This window comes from Ammospiza nelsoni, chromosome 1 (assembly GCF_027579445.1).
Source record: "Ammospiza nelsoni isolate bAmmNel1 chromosome 1, bAmmNel1.pri, whole genome shotgun sequence".
NCBI lineage: Eukaryota > Metazoa > Chordata > Aves > Passeriformes > Passerellidae > Ammospiza > Ammospiza nelsoni.
Genome location: NC_080633.1, coordinates 137248493 through 137263208, shown reverse-complemented (window position 1 = coordinate 137263208; position 14716 = coordinate 137248493). Strand labels below are relative to the sequence as shown.

At 39.6% G+C, this 14716-nt stretch overlaps 1 protein-coding gene across 2 annotated transcripts in view; it reads right to left on the bottom strand.

Annotated features, from left to right (window-relative positions):
* SAMD12 (sterile alpha motif domain containing 12) overlaps positions 1-14716 on the bottom strand; it is a 167667-nt gene that overhangs the window by 135574 nt on the left and 17377 nt on the right. For both annotated transcript variants that reach the window (XM_059484240.1, XM_059484151.1), the window contains exon 2: positions 14074-14249. In XM_059484240.1, the coding sequence (XP_059340223.1) occupies positions 14074-14249 (176 nt within the window). The remainder of the gene's footprint in view (positions 1-14073; positions 14250-14716) is intronic.

Below are 14716 nucleotides of genomic sequence, written 5' to 3'. Positions count from 1 at the left end.
ACTGTTAAAGAATGTTACCAGACCTTTTAGATGAAAACATGGCCAAACACAGGCAGCAACAGTAAATAGCTGATATAAAGAGCACCATCTACTGACAGGCAGCACTTTGACAGCCCCAGGGAGTTTTGTAAGGCACTGCATTCCACTGTGTTTCAGCCTTTAGGAATTCACCTTTCTCTTAGAGGTGTGTCAGTACTTTTCACATTTTCTCACCTGCCCTGTCTCACCTAATACATTTAAGCTGTTCTCCTGCTCGTGGATCACCAGAGCCCAACTGCTCCAAGATGCAGTAGCACACTTTCCCATTTCACCTTGTGATTGAAGATTCCCACATGGAGATGATCACCTCTTGTACACAGCTGCTATATCACCACCTTACAATTATAAATTAACATGTTATCACCAGCTGTGTATGAGGACATTTCCAAAATCTCCTTAGTCAACAAGGGTTTTCCACACTTAAGTCAAAAACATTTGAACTGTCCCTGGAGGAGAAGCAATCACCTCCTTTAAAGGCTTACTTCATGCAATGAAATATCCTTTTATGTTCTCATGGAGAAGATTACATGGAGATGGATGTTTCTTCCTCACTTTTATCCTGCTGCTGTTTTATTTCTTTGAACACAGTAATATGACCTTTTATTATTTTACTACACAAAAATATTAGCAGATGCACAAAAGAAAAGGCTATTTCCTGACAGACAAGAAAATATTATCAATATCAAAAAACTCCCTTGGCTAATATTCTCAGAAATAACCTCTAGGAATGCTATCTAACATCTTGATCACTTCTAAACATAGGCATAAAACACAGTAAAGACGCACTGAAGTACTCTGGCACGTCATTTGAAAGTACATGCCAGCAGTGTCACAATTACTTATCATGTGAGATTTGCATTGCAACAATCTGAGAGCTAAATCCTTTATATATATATATGCTTCAAGAGCATAAAAATAGGAAATCAGAGTAACTTTTCTATCAAAATTCACTGGTCTTAAAGACTTTCACAAATAATCATAAAAACCTTGTGTGATAAATAATCTGAAAAGTCAAAGTAGAGAAGAAATATTCACATATGGGTTTTGCTTTCTTTTGCTTCACTGATTAAAACATCAGTAACAACTCAAGCTCATCACTTACATTCTTATACTTATGTTGATTCCAAAGGTCAGTGAAAAACTCAATTTGCTGTTCTTACACAATAATCCTTGTCAATCTATTTAGACCAGGATTAAAAGAAAAACTGATAGGAGCTTTGGTAAGAGAGAGGCTGCAGTCAATCTGTTTATATATGTGGCAGATTAATAACAATTAACAAAACTATGAGAGGAACTTTCTAATAGGAAAGGAAAGGTAGGAAAGTTTCAAGTCCTGCCTTGTTTCATAGTCCTACTCACTTATGCAGCACAGCAGCCTTATTCTTCTGTACTTATATGCAGCAGCAACAATTTCCTGTTTTTACCTCCTCCTCAATTCTAAGATTTATAAATACAGTGGAATATTCAGACTCATCCTAGAAATTATTCTTCCTTTGTACTACATTTCATTCTCTGCAGTCAAATTCTGTCTTGCTGCCCACAACCTGCTCCTTGTCTGATCTCCATGATGCACCCACCATCCCTGCAGGCAGCCTATGCTTTCCTTGGCTTTTTCTTTTGATACCTTGAGCTCAATCATATATTGAAGTGTATGAGATGGATAATTCCACTATATCCCACTATATTGTTCACATAATTGTAACACTGGACACAGAGGGCTGCTACATTTATCTGAAAAAAAAAAACCTGCAAAGTTTCATTGTATCATCCAATTCTCATCTCTTCTGCATTAGAACAAACGGAAGCATTTGGTAAAGATAGTGAAATAGTGTAAAATCAAAATATATTTGGTTATTAATGTTAGCTCTCTTAAGATTGATATCCCCTGTTCATCCTCCAAATCTGATTTAGTCATCCACTAGCTCCATTTAGATTGCACTTCCACAGAGTTTCCTCCCAGCAGCAAAAGCAGCAAAGCAGTACTCCCCTTAACTACTGCCAGCATGGCAAAGTGATTAAAATAAGTCAAATTAACAAGGAAGTGTTGCCAAAGGGGACAGCTCTCACTGGTTGCTCTTGATCCACCAGTACAGAGTATCCTACTGTTAGTAAAAGCCAAAACGAGATCATTCAGGTGGGTGAAAAACTGATCAACTCACTCAAGTCAGAGCTGAGCTGCCAACTCAGTAAAATGAGAGCAGGTAGGGACTGGGGACTGAAATGTGCTACATCATTAAATGGGGTGCTCCATCATCGGCTCAGTTCAGCTAGGACACAATTCCACTTCCTCTGCATGATGTCTCCTCTCCAGTCTTGTAGAAGGCTTTGTTAGATCCTGAAGGGAAGCAGGTTTGTGGCAACACATGACAACACAACAATCCACAAACCCAGAACAAAAACCTAACCATGGGAGATGGTTCTGGGAAGAAGAAGGTGATGAACATGCAGAAAAGAGTTAAATAAGAATTTCATCAACAATGACCCAGTTTTGTCATCACTGTGCCTCACATAGAGAAGCTAGCTTGATTTTCAAATTCAATTTCATCTGTTCAGTTTATTTTGTGGTTTTAGAAATCACTTAAATTTTGCATAAAATATTGTAGAGCAATAATAGCATGCACTCTGGTGTGGGGATTTTTCCCACAAAGGGAATAAAAGATCAACAGGAAAAAAACCCAAACCAAAACAAAAAACACAACCAATAAGAATATTGTTTATTTAAAATTACATCTTCAAACCTATCACAAGCTTTATTTAGATAGAAGACTGTATTTTCAGCATAGGTGTGCTGAAGTTCAGTCACATCTGCCCTTAAATAATGAAAAGACATTCACAACATTTGTCACAATCTAAAGCATGCTGCTAAGATTGAAAGCAATCAGCCTTGAATGAAAGATGGATTAATAGCAGTTCTAAAACCATTAGGTACAGACTCTATTGTCATGCTTCTGTTTAAAGCAAGGAAAAAAAAGGCAAAAAAAGTAGAGAGTGTCTAGGTCAGCAAAGTTGATGGATGCACTTACAGACATTAGAGGAAAAAGGAAAATTGGCAGAACATAATACCCACTTACGACATTTTCTTTGTTAAAGTCAGAAAAAAGGCCTCAAGATATGCAGTAAGTCTACCTTGTTCAGTGCTGAAGATTTTCTATTTTTAGATATGCATATTAAAGACACATTTAACCCCAGAAGTGCAGCTTGATGCCTCATCACAATATTAATTCCTACACATTGGTAGAATTAGAAATATTCATTCTACCAAGTAAATCTTCTGGCAACAACCCCTACCAGTAATGACTCTAATCTCTGGGTAAGGAACTAGGAAGTAAGGGAGATGGAAGAATTGATGTTCCAGACCATTTAGTGACTGCTAGCAGTTGTGTAAGCAGGAAATTAAATGTTTACATTAGCAAAAATGGCCAATATAACCACTCCCTGTAACCCAAAGAGTTCCCAGCAGCCAGGGCTGCACACTCCCACTGCTCCTGCTATTGCAGCTCTTGAGCTTGCAAGAAGGGTCACATCTGTGAGCTGTTGAGGGACATGAGATGGGCACAGCCACCTCTTGGAACCCATGCTGACCTTCTCCCACTGCACACTCACTGTCAGACAGCTGGGAAGCCTCAACACATTCTGCTGGTTATTCATTCTGAATCAGGCATAGGTGGTGGGGTTTAACAGCACTGCACCAGAGATAAGGATCAGCATCTCCCATTTCAGACAACAGTTTGCAAAGCAAAGCTGAGTATTACATTAGCCTTAACTGTTGTACCTAACCCTGACTCAAGTGAACTCTTTGACAAAAGACACACATCAGCTAGCGAGGGAAGACACTCCTCATTGAGGCTTTAGGGGTGACAAGATCAGCCTGGCAGGTAACGTGGACACTGAAGTGGCAGGCAGGAGATGGCTGTGTCAGTCTGTACAGTCTGACAGGAAGATGGCAGCTGGAATATTCAGAGAATAGGAAAGCATCACAGCTTTGCAAAAACAGAACAAGAGACAGTTCAAAAGCTAAAGTAAGTAAAAAACCTAAAATGTAATCTCTTTTCTCTTCTTAAAGTGTTGATTTGTTGACAGAATTGGATACACATGCCCTAATCTCCAAAAGGAAATTTACTTGTGATGTTTCATGCCACTATCACCAATAGTATTTGTCTTTTCCAAGGGCTCAGGAATACACTCAGTACAGGTAGCTGGGTGAGCAGCTGCACTGAGAGCTGCAGACTGAGCTCTGGGTGGCAGGAGAGAGGCTGAGACCCGGCACCCATCCTTTGCAGGGACCTGTGGCACCAGCCAGGTGACTCAGAGCCACGGCAGGAGCCAGTGACTCAGCAGGAAGAGCCCAGACCTTCCTCTGCTTAGACCATAAGGATACAAAAGCCCAGAGTTTCCTTTGTTTGGGCTCCTTCCTAAGAGGCAGCAGCTTGAGTTGTTATTTTGTTATTGCACAATGATGAAATTATTTTAAGTATCCGCACGTCAGAGATTCTGCTGCGGAAAAGACTGGGTAGAGGCAGTAAGGAAACCTGGTCTGACCATCTCAGTGGCTGTGAAGGGGCCTCAAACCCAGCTCAGGTTGTGCTAGTGTGACTCTCAGAGTGGCTCCTGGATGGTCACACAGGAAAATTTCCTCACCAAAAGTGCCACAGGTCTCAGCTGCACATTAGCACCTCCCAAATTCAAAGAAACATGCCATTGTACTGCTTCCTCACTCCAGCTGCCCTCTCACTGAGCACGTGCAATGCTTCTTTCAGTTCAAGACTCTGTCATACTTGGACATCATTCTCATTTTTGAACTAATCCTGCGAATTTCAAGATCAGCTAATGACAATATAAAAGCACACCATCAACATTACTAGAAGCACAAAAGTACTGGAAGTAGGACAGAGGCACTTAAAGCCATCCCCAGGCTGAATCACTATATCAAAGTTTCACTTAATGGCATTACAACCAAGGAAACCCCATACTACTTACAAATGAGTTGGTAAAAAAAACTAAAAAGGAAAAGGGAAGAATTGTCTCTCATTAAACACAACATTTGTGTTTAAAACACAACATGTATCTTCTGCTTGCCCCACGGATGGTACACAGAATCACAGCAAATGCACACTTTAACATTTGGGAGTTGTTTCCCTGCTCCCTGCAGTAGTACAGCAGCAACCCAATAATCTGCACTTGACTGCAGAATTCAGATAAAACCAAAACACTTCTGACTGAAGTCCACATTCATAAACACCTAAAAAAACCCTGGTATTTGAAAAGTATGAAACAAGAGAATACTGAAAATCTGCATGACATCAGAGGTCATTATTTTTGGTATTTGTGCAGTGCCTACAGGCCCCTCAGAGCAAAAGACCAGTTTACTTCAGTCTCCATCCACCAAATACTTCCAGTCAAAACCAGAGGCATGAGAAAGCATCAGTGCAAGCCTCTACCACTACCCACCATGGAAAACAGCTTGAGAATCTGTCCCATGGAGAAGAATGGGAACAGCAGCAAATGTGCTGCTGCATTTGTTATTCTCAGACAGCCTGACCTGAACAATAAATCAAATGTACATACACATGCAAGAGACAAAATTTTGTTAGCAAATTTATTCCATATATCAAGTTTGTAATTTTGTTAGAAAATTCAGTCCATATCTCAGATTTCTACTGAAACAACAGTTTTAACTGGTCCTAGTTATCAACATTCTTCTATATTTGGGTAAATTGAGCCAGACAGCAAGAGCTTCACTTCTAAAGAGGAGCAACAGCCTTCTAAAAGTCCAAGACCAATTAAACTAAGAGTGTAAAAATGAAACACACAAACTCCAATAATTTGCTTTTAATCCAAAAGGTAAAACTATTTTTTTTTCAGATTACAAGGTATTTGCTTGCCAGAATATAATTTTGAACACAACCATATATATGTGAATAGTCTATCCTAATTGTTCCAATTATGATTTTTGAGATAAGTGCAGCTTCTGAAACAGCTTCTCCCAACACAAGGTTTCACCTCCATCAGACATGGATAACCACTGCAATAGCAAATGCAGAGCTGGTTAGACAGTAAGGGAGAGGAAAGAACCGAGTTTGAGATCCAACCACCTAAACTCAAGTGTCAAAACAATCCCCAAAATGCAGACAGCTTCAGGTGAGCAGCACTCACTTCACACCGAGCCTGATCCCTCTCCTGCTCCTGTGAGCATGCTGACTAGATTGCACCAAATGTCAGAGGAGTTTACATACCTAGCTTACACACAGACATGTCATTTAATTTGCCTTCATCAGCAAACTGAACTTACCCACAGAAACTCAGGGAAAGACAGACCTCACTCTGCCCCAGGCCACCCTTTTCCAGGCTTTTCTAATGACATTCCTCCCCTTCTTAGTGGTGATAAGCCAAGAAACTCCTTCCATACATTATCAAGACTACAGCAGTCCCACACTCCTTTTGTGACTATGACACTTCTCACTCCCAGTTCTCCACAATTATGTTATTTTTTGAAATGGAAAGGACAAAACTTCCCACTTGTAGAGGAAGCTGGAGGTGACTCTGCCCCTCTATCCATTCTAGTTAGGCCCCACCTGCAGTGCAGCCTCCAGCTCTGGAGTCCCCAGCCCAGAAGGACATGGAGCAGTTGAAGTGAGCCCAGAGGAGGTCACCAAGATGATTAGCAGGATGGAGCACCTCTCCTGTGAGGAAAGGCTGGGAGAATTGGAATTGTTCAGCCTGAAGAAAGGGCTTTGGGTGACCTAACTGCAGCCTTCCAGTACCTGAAAGGAGCTTCCAAGGAAGATGGAGGAGACTTTTTACAAGGACATGTAGTGACAGGAGAAGGGAGAATGGCTTCCAACTGAAAGACAATAGGTTTAGATTAGATATTAGAAAAAATTCCTTACTGTGAGGGTGGTGAAGCACTGGCACAGGTTGCCCAGAGGAGCTGTGGATGCCCCATCCCTGGAAGTGTTCAAGGACAGGTTGGATGGGGCTCTGAGCAACCTGGTCCAGTGAAAGGTGTCCCTTCCCATGCCAGGGTGGAACAAGATCATTTTTATGGTTGTTTCCAAAACAAATGTTTCTATGATTCTCTAGTGACTACAGCAACTGCCAGCAAACACATGAGGCAGATTAATAAAATATCTTATTTTATTATATTTATGAGTTATAACTCAGGTGAAAAACACCATTCACAGACCTGTAGTGCCAGCAGTGGACCATTTTCCATTTCAAAGGCTAAATTGCTTCCATAGTACATTTTGTAATCCCTTTAATCACAATGCTATTATTTTCTTGACCAGGGAGTTATTATTTTTCTATATATTTTTCCATCCCCAACAAGGCAGCTGTGTCATTAAAATACTGCTTTATTTTTGAAGCCCTTAAAGTAGCTTCAAAGTGGAAGCAGAGGGTTTGGATGGCTTGTGAAACAGCTTCACAATGAGGCAAGCAGCAGAACTGGCACTTGTAAGTACAATATGCATCCACACTCTGTATGGAATTGCTTTTTCCTCTAAAAAGGCTCTAAAAGCCACTCCATCTTTTTATCTACATTTCTTTTTCCCTGGAGTTGTTTTAAATAAGGTGTCTGTATCTACATGTGTCTGTAGTATTAAACATCCCACTTATTTCTAGAGCACTACCACAGCTTTTTACTGCTTATGTTTGCTAATATGTACTGCAATTGCTGCTCCTTTTCACACTAGTGCAATGGGAAAGAACACAAATTTCACATTGATAGTTTTCACAGGACAACAGGAGCCAGATCAGACTACACTTCCCTCCTTATGCTCTCTCAGCTGCCTCTTTGTAACCATCTGCTCAAGGCAGCCCTGTACAAGGGCTGTCTCTGCAGCAGCAGCCAGCTCAGTGCTGAGTGTTTGTGCAGCCCCAGGCACAGCTCAGGGTCACAGACTGCAGCGCTTCCCAGGGCCAACGCCTCGATGTCCTCCACGCGCAGCACCTGCGCGCATGCACTTACCCAAAATGTTTTCATCCTTGATTTGTTTCTGAAAGCAGCAGTACAACTGTTAAAAAATCCAGCTGTAAAATCCTAACAAATTCCTTCTCCTAATATCACCTGATGGACTGAAGTCATAAAGGGAGTGTGCTTGTACAGGTGGACTTCATAAAGGCCTTTTGTTCAGAAGGTCAATCAACAGTGTCTTAGTGAATAAACTTCACCTGTTCTTCTTATACCACCTAAGAGCTAAGAATTAGTCAGAGTTTATTATTTTGATTTCCTGTGGGGAGAAAACCAATAGGAAAACAGTCCCACTTTGAGATGAGGGGCAAAGGAGTAGGACACAAATGGTCCTTTTCACCTGCCCTTCCCTTCCCTCACTGTCCTGGACAGAGCACAACCCACTAACTTGTCAAGATCTCCCACTTCCAAATGGATGCTGTCAGCAGAGGAGATGACATTGTTCAGAATCCCCAGGCATGCAATCACTGTGAACAGAATGAACAGGAGAAACCTTGCTGTAAAAATGTAGGCCTTCAAATTAAACTATTTATAGCAAAAATGGATGATACAGCAATGGCAAAAATCATGCTACAACAAGAATATACTGGGATTTTGAATCAGACATTTGTCCTCCTGTGGTAAACTGGCTTAGAGGACCCCAACAGAGAGAGATGTTTCTTGTTTTTCTTGGTTGTGAGAGTGTGGATTCTGAACTAAGCAGCTGTATTTTGCAGTACAGGTAGGGTTACTTCAGCACTTCACCCTCTCCTGTGAAATCCCAGAATGATAAACAAAATATCACTCTCAGTGGTTTGAAATGCACAAAGTCACCCGGCACTGCTGTTTCACAGCTCAGGATAAGAGGTTTGCTCACTGCATGGCTCTGAAACTTCAGGCTTCAGCCAGAGGTCACAATTGTGAATGACAGGCTGAGAGAGGAAGGGATGAGTACACATCAAACATTTCAGCCCCCAATTTACATGCATACCTATAACTGTGCAACACATGAAAAGTGCATTGAATATTAAGATAGAAGCAGGCACAGTAATTATTGTGTATTACTAATAATCACAGAATGAGACACTAGAAAGGCACATTATCCTGAAGTGTAATTATTTCAGCTATGTGATAGCAACATTTACCAAATGTTTTTAAACCCACTTCAGATATATTCTACACTGAGATTCTGTGCCCATTTTTGTTAGTCATAAAGAAGACCAAATGCAGTAAGTGGTGTTTGGTCACTATCACAGTCAGACTGGGGAGAGGGAAAAAATTGACTTTCATTTTGGTAGTCTGATGTGGACAGTGGAAATCTGTTAACTACTTCTCCACAAAAGTAAGCTAAGAAAAGCAAACTATCTATCAGTAAAGTAACATTTCCCCATCTAAGGTCAGTACCTTACTCAGAAACACACAGAGATCTGTAATTCAAACACCCTGACATACAATTTTAAATCAAAATCTGGAGGAACTGAATAGCTCAGCTGGGGTTTTGCTGAACCTTCATTTCAACAGAAAAATGTTTCTTAACTTTAATCAGTCCAGTCTGGTTCTTTTTCCCATACCCTGTGGCCACCAGAAGTCTCACCAGAGGAAGAAAATAGGAAGACAGCTCAAAATGGTAAAACCTCATTGCCCCACTTCAGTGGGCATTGGTGTTTCTCAACTGCAAAAAAGGTTAAAATAAAGTGGGGTGTGGGGGGAATATAGAATGGTTTGGGTTGGAAGGGACCGTAATGATCATCTAGCTCCAGCCCCCTGGCATGGGATCAGATTGCTTAAAGCCTCATCCAGACTGGCCTAACACTGACTTTCTCATCCAACACATTTGATAAGCTTGACCAAAAGGGATAAACACTGTGAAGCAGAAGCCACGGATTAAAAAACTGGAGAATTCTTCTAGAAGATTTCCTAGTCTCTTGTTAGAGAACAGTACCAAGACTTTTTTATTTAAATAACTAACAAAATTTTAATATTTCTAGGAATTCTGTAGCACCTTTATTACTTAAAATCCTTACTCTCTGTGCTTCAACTTTTCACCACACACTTGACACCCTCCACCCCTCCCACTTGCTGAGCAGAGCATATCCCTGCCAGGGAAGCCAGAGGAGCTGTTTCCACCCCAGTCAGTCCTGAACTGAGCCCAGTAAGCTGAGATGAATTCTTATCCTCTTGGTACTGAGTTCAGTCAGCCCTTCAGTACTGTTCAATATAATTTTTAAAAAAAGGGTTTTTTTTAGAAAGCAAAAGCAACCAAAAGAACTAATGAGCTACACTGCAACAAAACATAGTTTACTGATGTCTATATAGCAGTTATCAACAAAAGACAAGATAAAAGCTTCTCACTTCTTTTACCAGTTTCTTTTCATAGTTTTCGTGACCATTTTAAAGGACTGTAAATTTCTCTCAAGTCAAATAAAAAAACCCCTGCAACTGCTAACACAACATAAAAAGCCTAAAAGCAGTAGTTGCCAATAAAAAGCCTTTATTATCTGCTATTGCTGCTACCACATAATGAGACAAAATGTGTCACCAAATATGCACACCTTACTCAGGAAAGAAAACTCCCTGAATAAATACCCTCCTAATGAGCAACAGCCCAGATCTGGGTCTCACACTCACCATCAACAAGGCTTTGTGAGTGCATCATGGGGGAGGACTTGATAAAAGTCAATACTGCTGTAAGAGATCATTTTCTGAATCTCCTTCAAAAAGCTGCCTATACTCAGAGAAGTACAGGATTCCAAAAGTATAGCAAAACCTTAGTTAGCTTGTTTTTAACAGAATTCTACTCTGTGACTATAGAATTAAAACCAAACAGATGAGACATAAGAGCCAGAAGTAACATTTCAACGAAAAAGATAAGAATTCCAGAAAACACACATAACAGTGCTTAAACATAGGTGGTAGAGAAATAATTTATATTTTTAAATGCATATTAAAAACCATCCTTGCTTTCTCCAGTGACTTTTACTGCTCTGTGAAAGTGACCACTCAACTGCCTGAATTGTTTTTATATACCAGGAATGCTGAAAAATCAGTTACTGATCAAGAAAATATGTATATTGATATATATAGAAATAAAAAATGAAGCATTTTTACAGTTAATATCTGTTCCTTAATTTGTATTCTATCCTGAAGATTATCAGAGTCTGACTAGATTACAGACATTAGTTTAGCTATGAATAATCTTGCCAGTTTTGTACTTGCTCATATTTGTAACAAGGTGGTTCCTTAGGGAACCAGCTGAGGGAGACTAAGATCATTGTTCCATTTTCCATTATAAATTTACCTCAGTCAGCCTATAAATACTAAATTCCATATTCATCAGGAACTTATAAATGAGTGATCCTTCACTGGAGCTACGCTTTCTGTTGTGTGCATCCCAAATATAGAAACAAACACTTGTACTCCCATATTTACATTACAGTAACTGCATAAAAAGGAACTTTAAATCTGTCTGTAACCCATGAGTTACTACTGTTCTTTAATTCCATAGCTGAGGACAGAAAAGAAAGGACACATTTCATTAGAAAGGAGATTTTGTTTGTGTCTTTGGACAGCAAAACCAGATGTTTAAAGTGCTGGAAGTGATCTTGATGATAAATTAGAAAGCTGAAAGCAGGAACAAGAGCCTAGGAGGCATCTTAAATTATATTCAATACATTGCACTGCTTTGTGTAACATGGGTCTCACTACTGTGAATATGAGGTGTGTGTTAATATTATTTGAATATACAGGACTGAAAAGAAATCCTTTTAAAAACAACTGTGCAATGGAAATATAAAACAAATAGCTCAGTTCACAATGTTTTATTTACAAAACTTTCCTGAATCCCTGCTCCTCTTTCCACTGTACATATATGATTGTATGGATGAAGTTTCCTAATGCCAGCTTAATTCAACTCTTAAAGCTACACAAGCTGAAGTGCAACTCCATACTCACATTTCAGAGGACAAAGCAAACCAATATTTAAATTTAAGGCAGAGCAAGCCAGAAAAGACAGGCCACCTCAGTCTATCACATGAATCCAGATGAAAAACATCACTAAATTAATGCACACATAAAAGACAAAGTTACTAACAAGGCAGCAATAAATTTAGAAAAATAGTCCAATCCATTTGCTTGATGTTACTATGTTAAGCTTATTCCATTAAGCAAAAAATCGGTTTGTTTGTTTTTAAATGTGAATCATGCCCAGTTTTCTAAATAAAGCTACTGCAATCACATGTGGAAAACAAATACTGGATTTCAGTACTTTGAGAGCACCACACTTCCCCTTTTCCCCAGCCATCTCCAGCAAGGACAGCCTGTTTTATATTCATCAGTCCAACAATCACAGCTCAGACAGCGACAGCAGGCTCGCTTACATTAAATCACTGATGTAATTCACTCTGATTTTTCATTAGGATAAGTCTTTTGCAAGCAAAGACAACTTTGATATGACTGTACTCCATGTCAGCTACACACAAGCCCATTCTCAATTGGGAGCCCTACTGCACAATTTAGTTTCTTCACTCCCAAGTTTGTATGGTTTCCAAGTTTACCACACCTCCTCAGCCTTCAATACAGGGCAGATTTTTTGCTGATGTTGAAACATGAGCAGGGTTAGCTTGCCTTTGTGAACAGCTGGGCAAATGCCTTACTTGTTGAGCTTTATCTCAAAACCCATCCAAAATCTGGTGATCTTGTTACCAAATGGATATTTCAAATTAGTAACCATGAACCTGTTCTGCAAGGGTTCATGACAAATCAGCAAGGTGGTTCATAAATGGCCACCTAACAGATTGCAGGTGGCAGGGGTTTTTAATTGCTGAAAGCCTGTAATGAAGGATCTAGTTTGATGCATTAAATCAGAATGAAACTAGTTAAATTGTAATAACTTTAAACTAGAGATTTTATATAAAAAATAGAATGGAGAATTCATACCAAACCTGAATTGTCAAGGAAATACTCAAAACATTTATTACTATTTTATTCCAAAAGTGAAATACATCACAATCATATGTGTATTATTTTTTAAGTTTATTGTACTGTTGGCAGTAGGAAATACTCCTATTTGTTCAGTCATTTAAATAATTTCTATTGCCTTTTTGAACCTGTTAGAAAAAAAGACACTAATTTTATTTGCTCTAATAACTCTCAAAGTGTCAGATTCAATAAATACTCAATTTTCCACTCTGCAGAAATTACCCCCAAACTCCTGGTGTCAGGCCTTTAAGAATCAAAAATACTGATAAGGCTTTTAAAGAATATTTCTCAATTATTTTATAACATTCTCTTATCTTTCCTTTGACCCTGAGACCAGCTTCCTTGGTTAGAGCCTAGTGCTAGTAATGCCAAGCTTGTGGGTTCAATCCCTGTATGGGCCATCCACTTAGGAGCTGGATTTGATGATCCTTGTGGGATGCCTCCCAACTCAGAATATTCTGTGATTCCAGGTAAAAATGTATCTAATATGACAAATTACTGTCCTATACCAAAGTCTCTTGAGTACACACATTCACTTGCACTTGGTAGTCATGTCTGCTGCACTCATACAAGTAGAAGCTTATGAGTAAGAACAGACACATTTGCTTTCAGGAGCTCATCTCTAAACTACGTTTGCTCACTGTCTCATCAGACATGGAAGAACTGGCCTGGTATTTTACCTAAAATGACTTAGCAGATTATTAAAATCAGTCACCCATACAAAAATCCACATATTCATACATCCACAGAACTTATCTCCTCCTTTACTTGCCCAAAGAAAAAAACTCAAGTAAAACATTTCTGCGCCCATTCTGCTTGTTACCCATGTAATTTGGAAAAAGTCTCCAGTGTCTGAAAAAGAGTGATCCCATTACTTTAATTATCTTCCTTTAGAGAAAAACAGAATAGTGCAATATCCAAGATGTGTGTATGCTACAACTCCACAGCAGTACCTTGCTTCTGTAACACCCATTTCCTCAGACTGCTATTTTTACACCTTTATATGTCTTTAACAGGATGATAAATGCTTTTCAAGCAGAAGCCAGGACTTCAAGAAGCCTGGATTCTTAAAGACTCACCAAAATAAATAATAAGGCAATTCTACCTACCTTAGATATTTCTGGCTCCACTTGTCTCTTGGGTGTGTCTTTTGACTCAGGCCCTTTAGGAGTACCAGTGTTCTTCACCGCCAGCGAATCAACTCCTTCACCTTCTAGCTGCAGGTTAATGCCTTCTGTGGGGACAGGGTGATCAATACCATTTGGATTCAGATTGCAATGGATAGCTGGGAAAAATAGGAGAAACGTCACTTTAGAGCTGGGAAAAAATAGGAGAAACATTGCTTTAGGAAAGAAGAACCCAATGGTTCAAACATTTAGCACGAAGTACTGAGGAAGTGCCATGCGGTAACCAGAGCTGTGTCAGACCACAGCAAATGAACCATCTGTACTTTGATGTGGATTCAAGGTGAGATATTTGAGAAAGAAAAAGAGAGGAATGCAGCACTGTATACATTTATTTAGTGCAGGCTACCGTGCAGAACTGTGCTCTGCTGGATTCACTAGAGCATCCAAGACCCTCAACTTAGAGCTTTTATTAAATGCTCATCATCCAACCATACATTTTTTTCCTTTCTAGGCAAACAAGTTGAAGGTTTTCTATTACATTTTCAATTCCTACAACATTCTAGGTCTTAAAGAAAGTGGGATAAGTAAGCCATGCACAAAAAAACAGCAAGTCAGTCTCTGCACA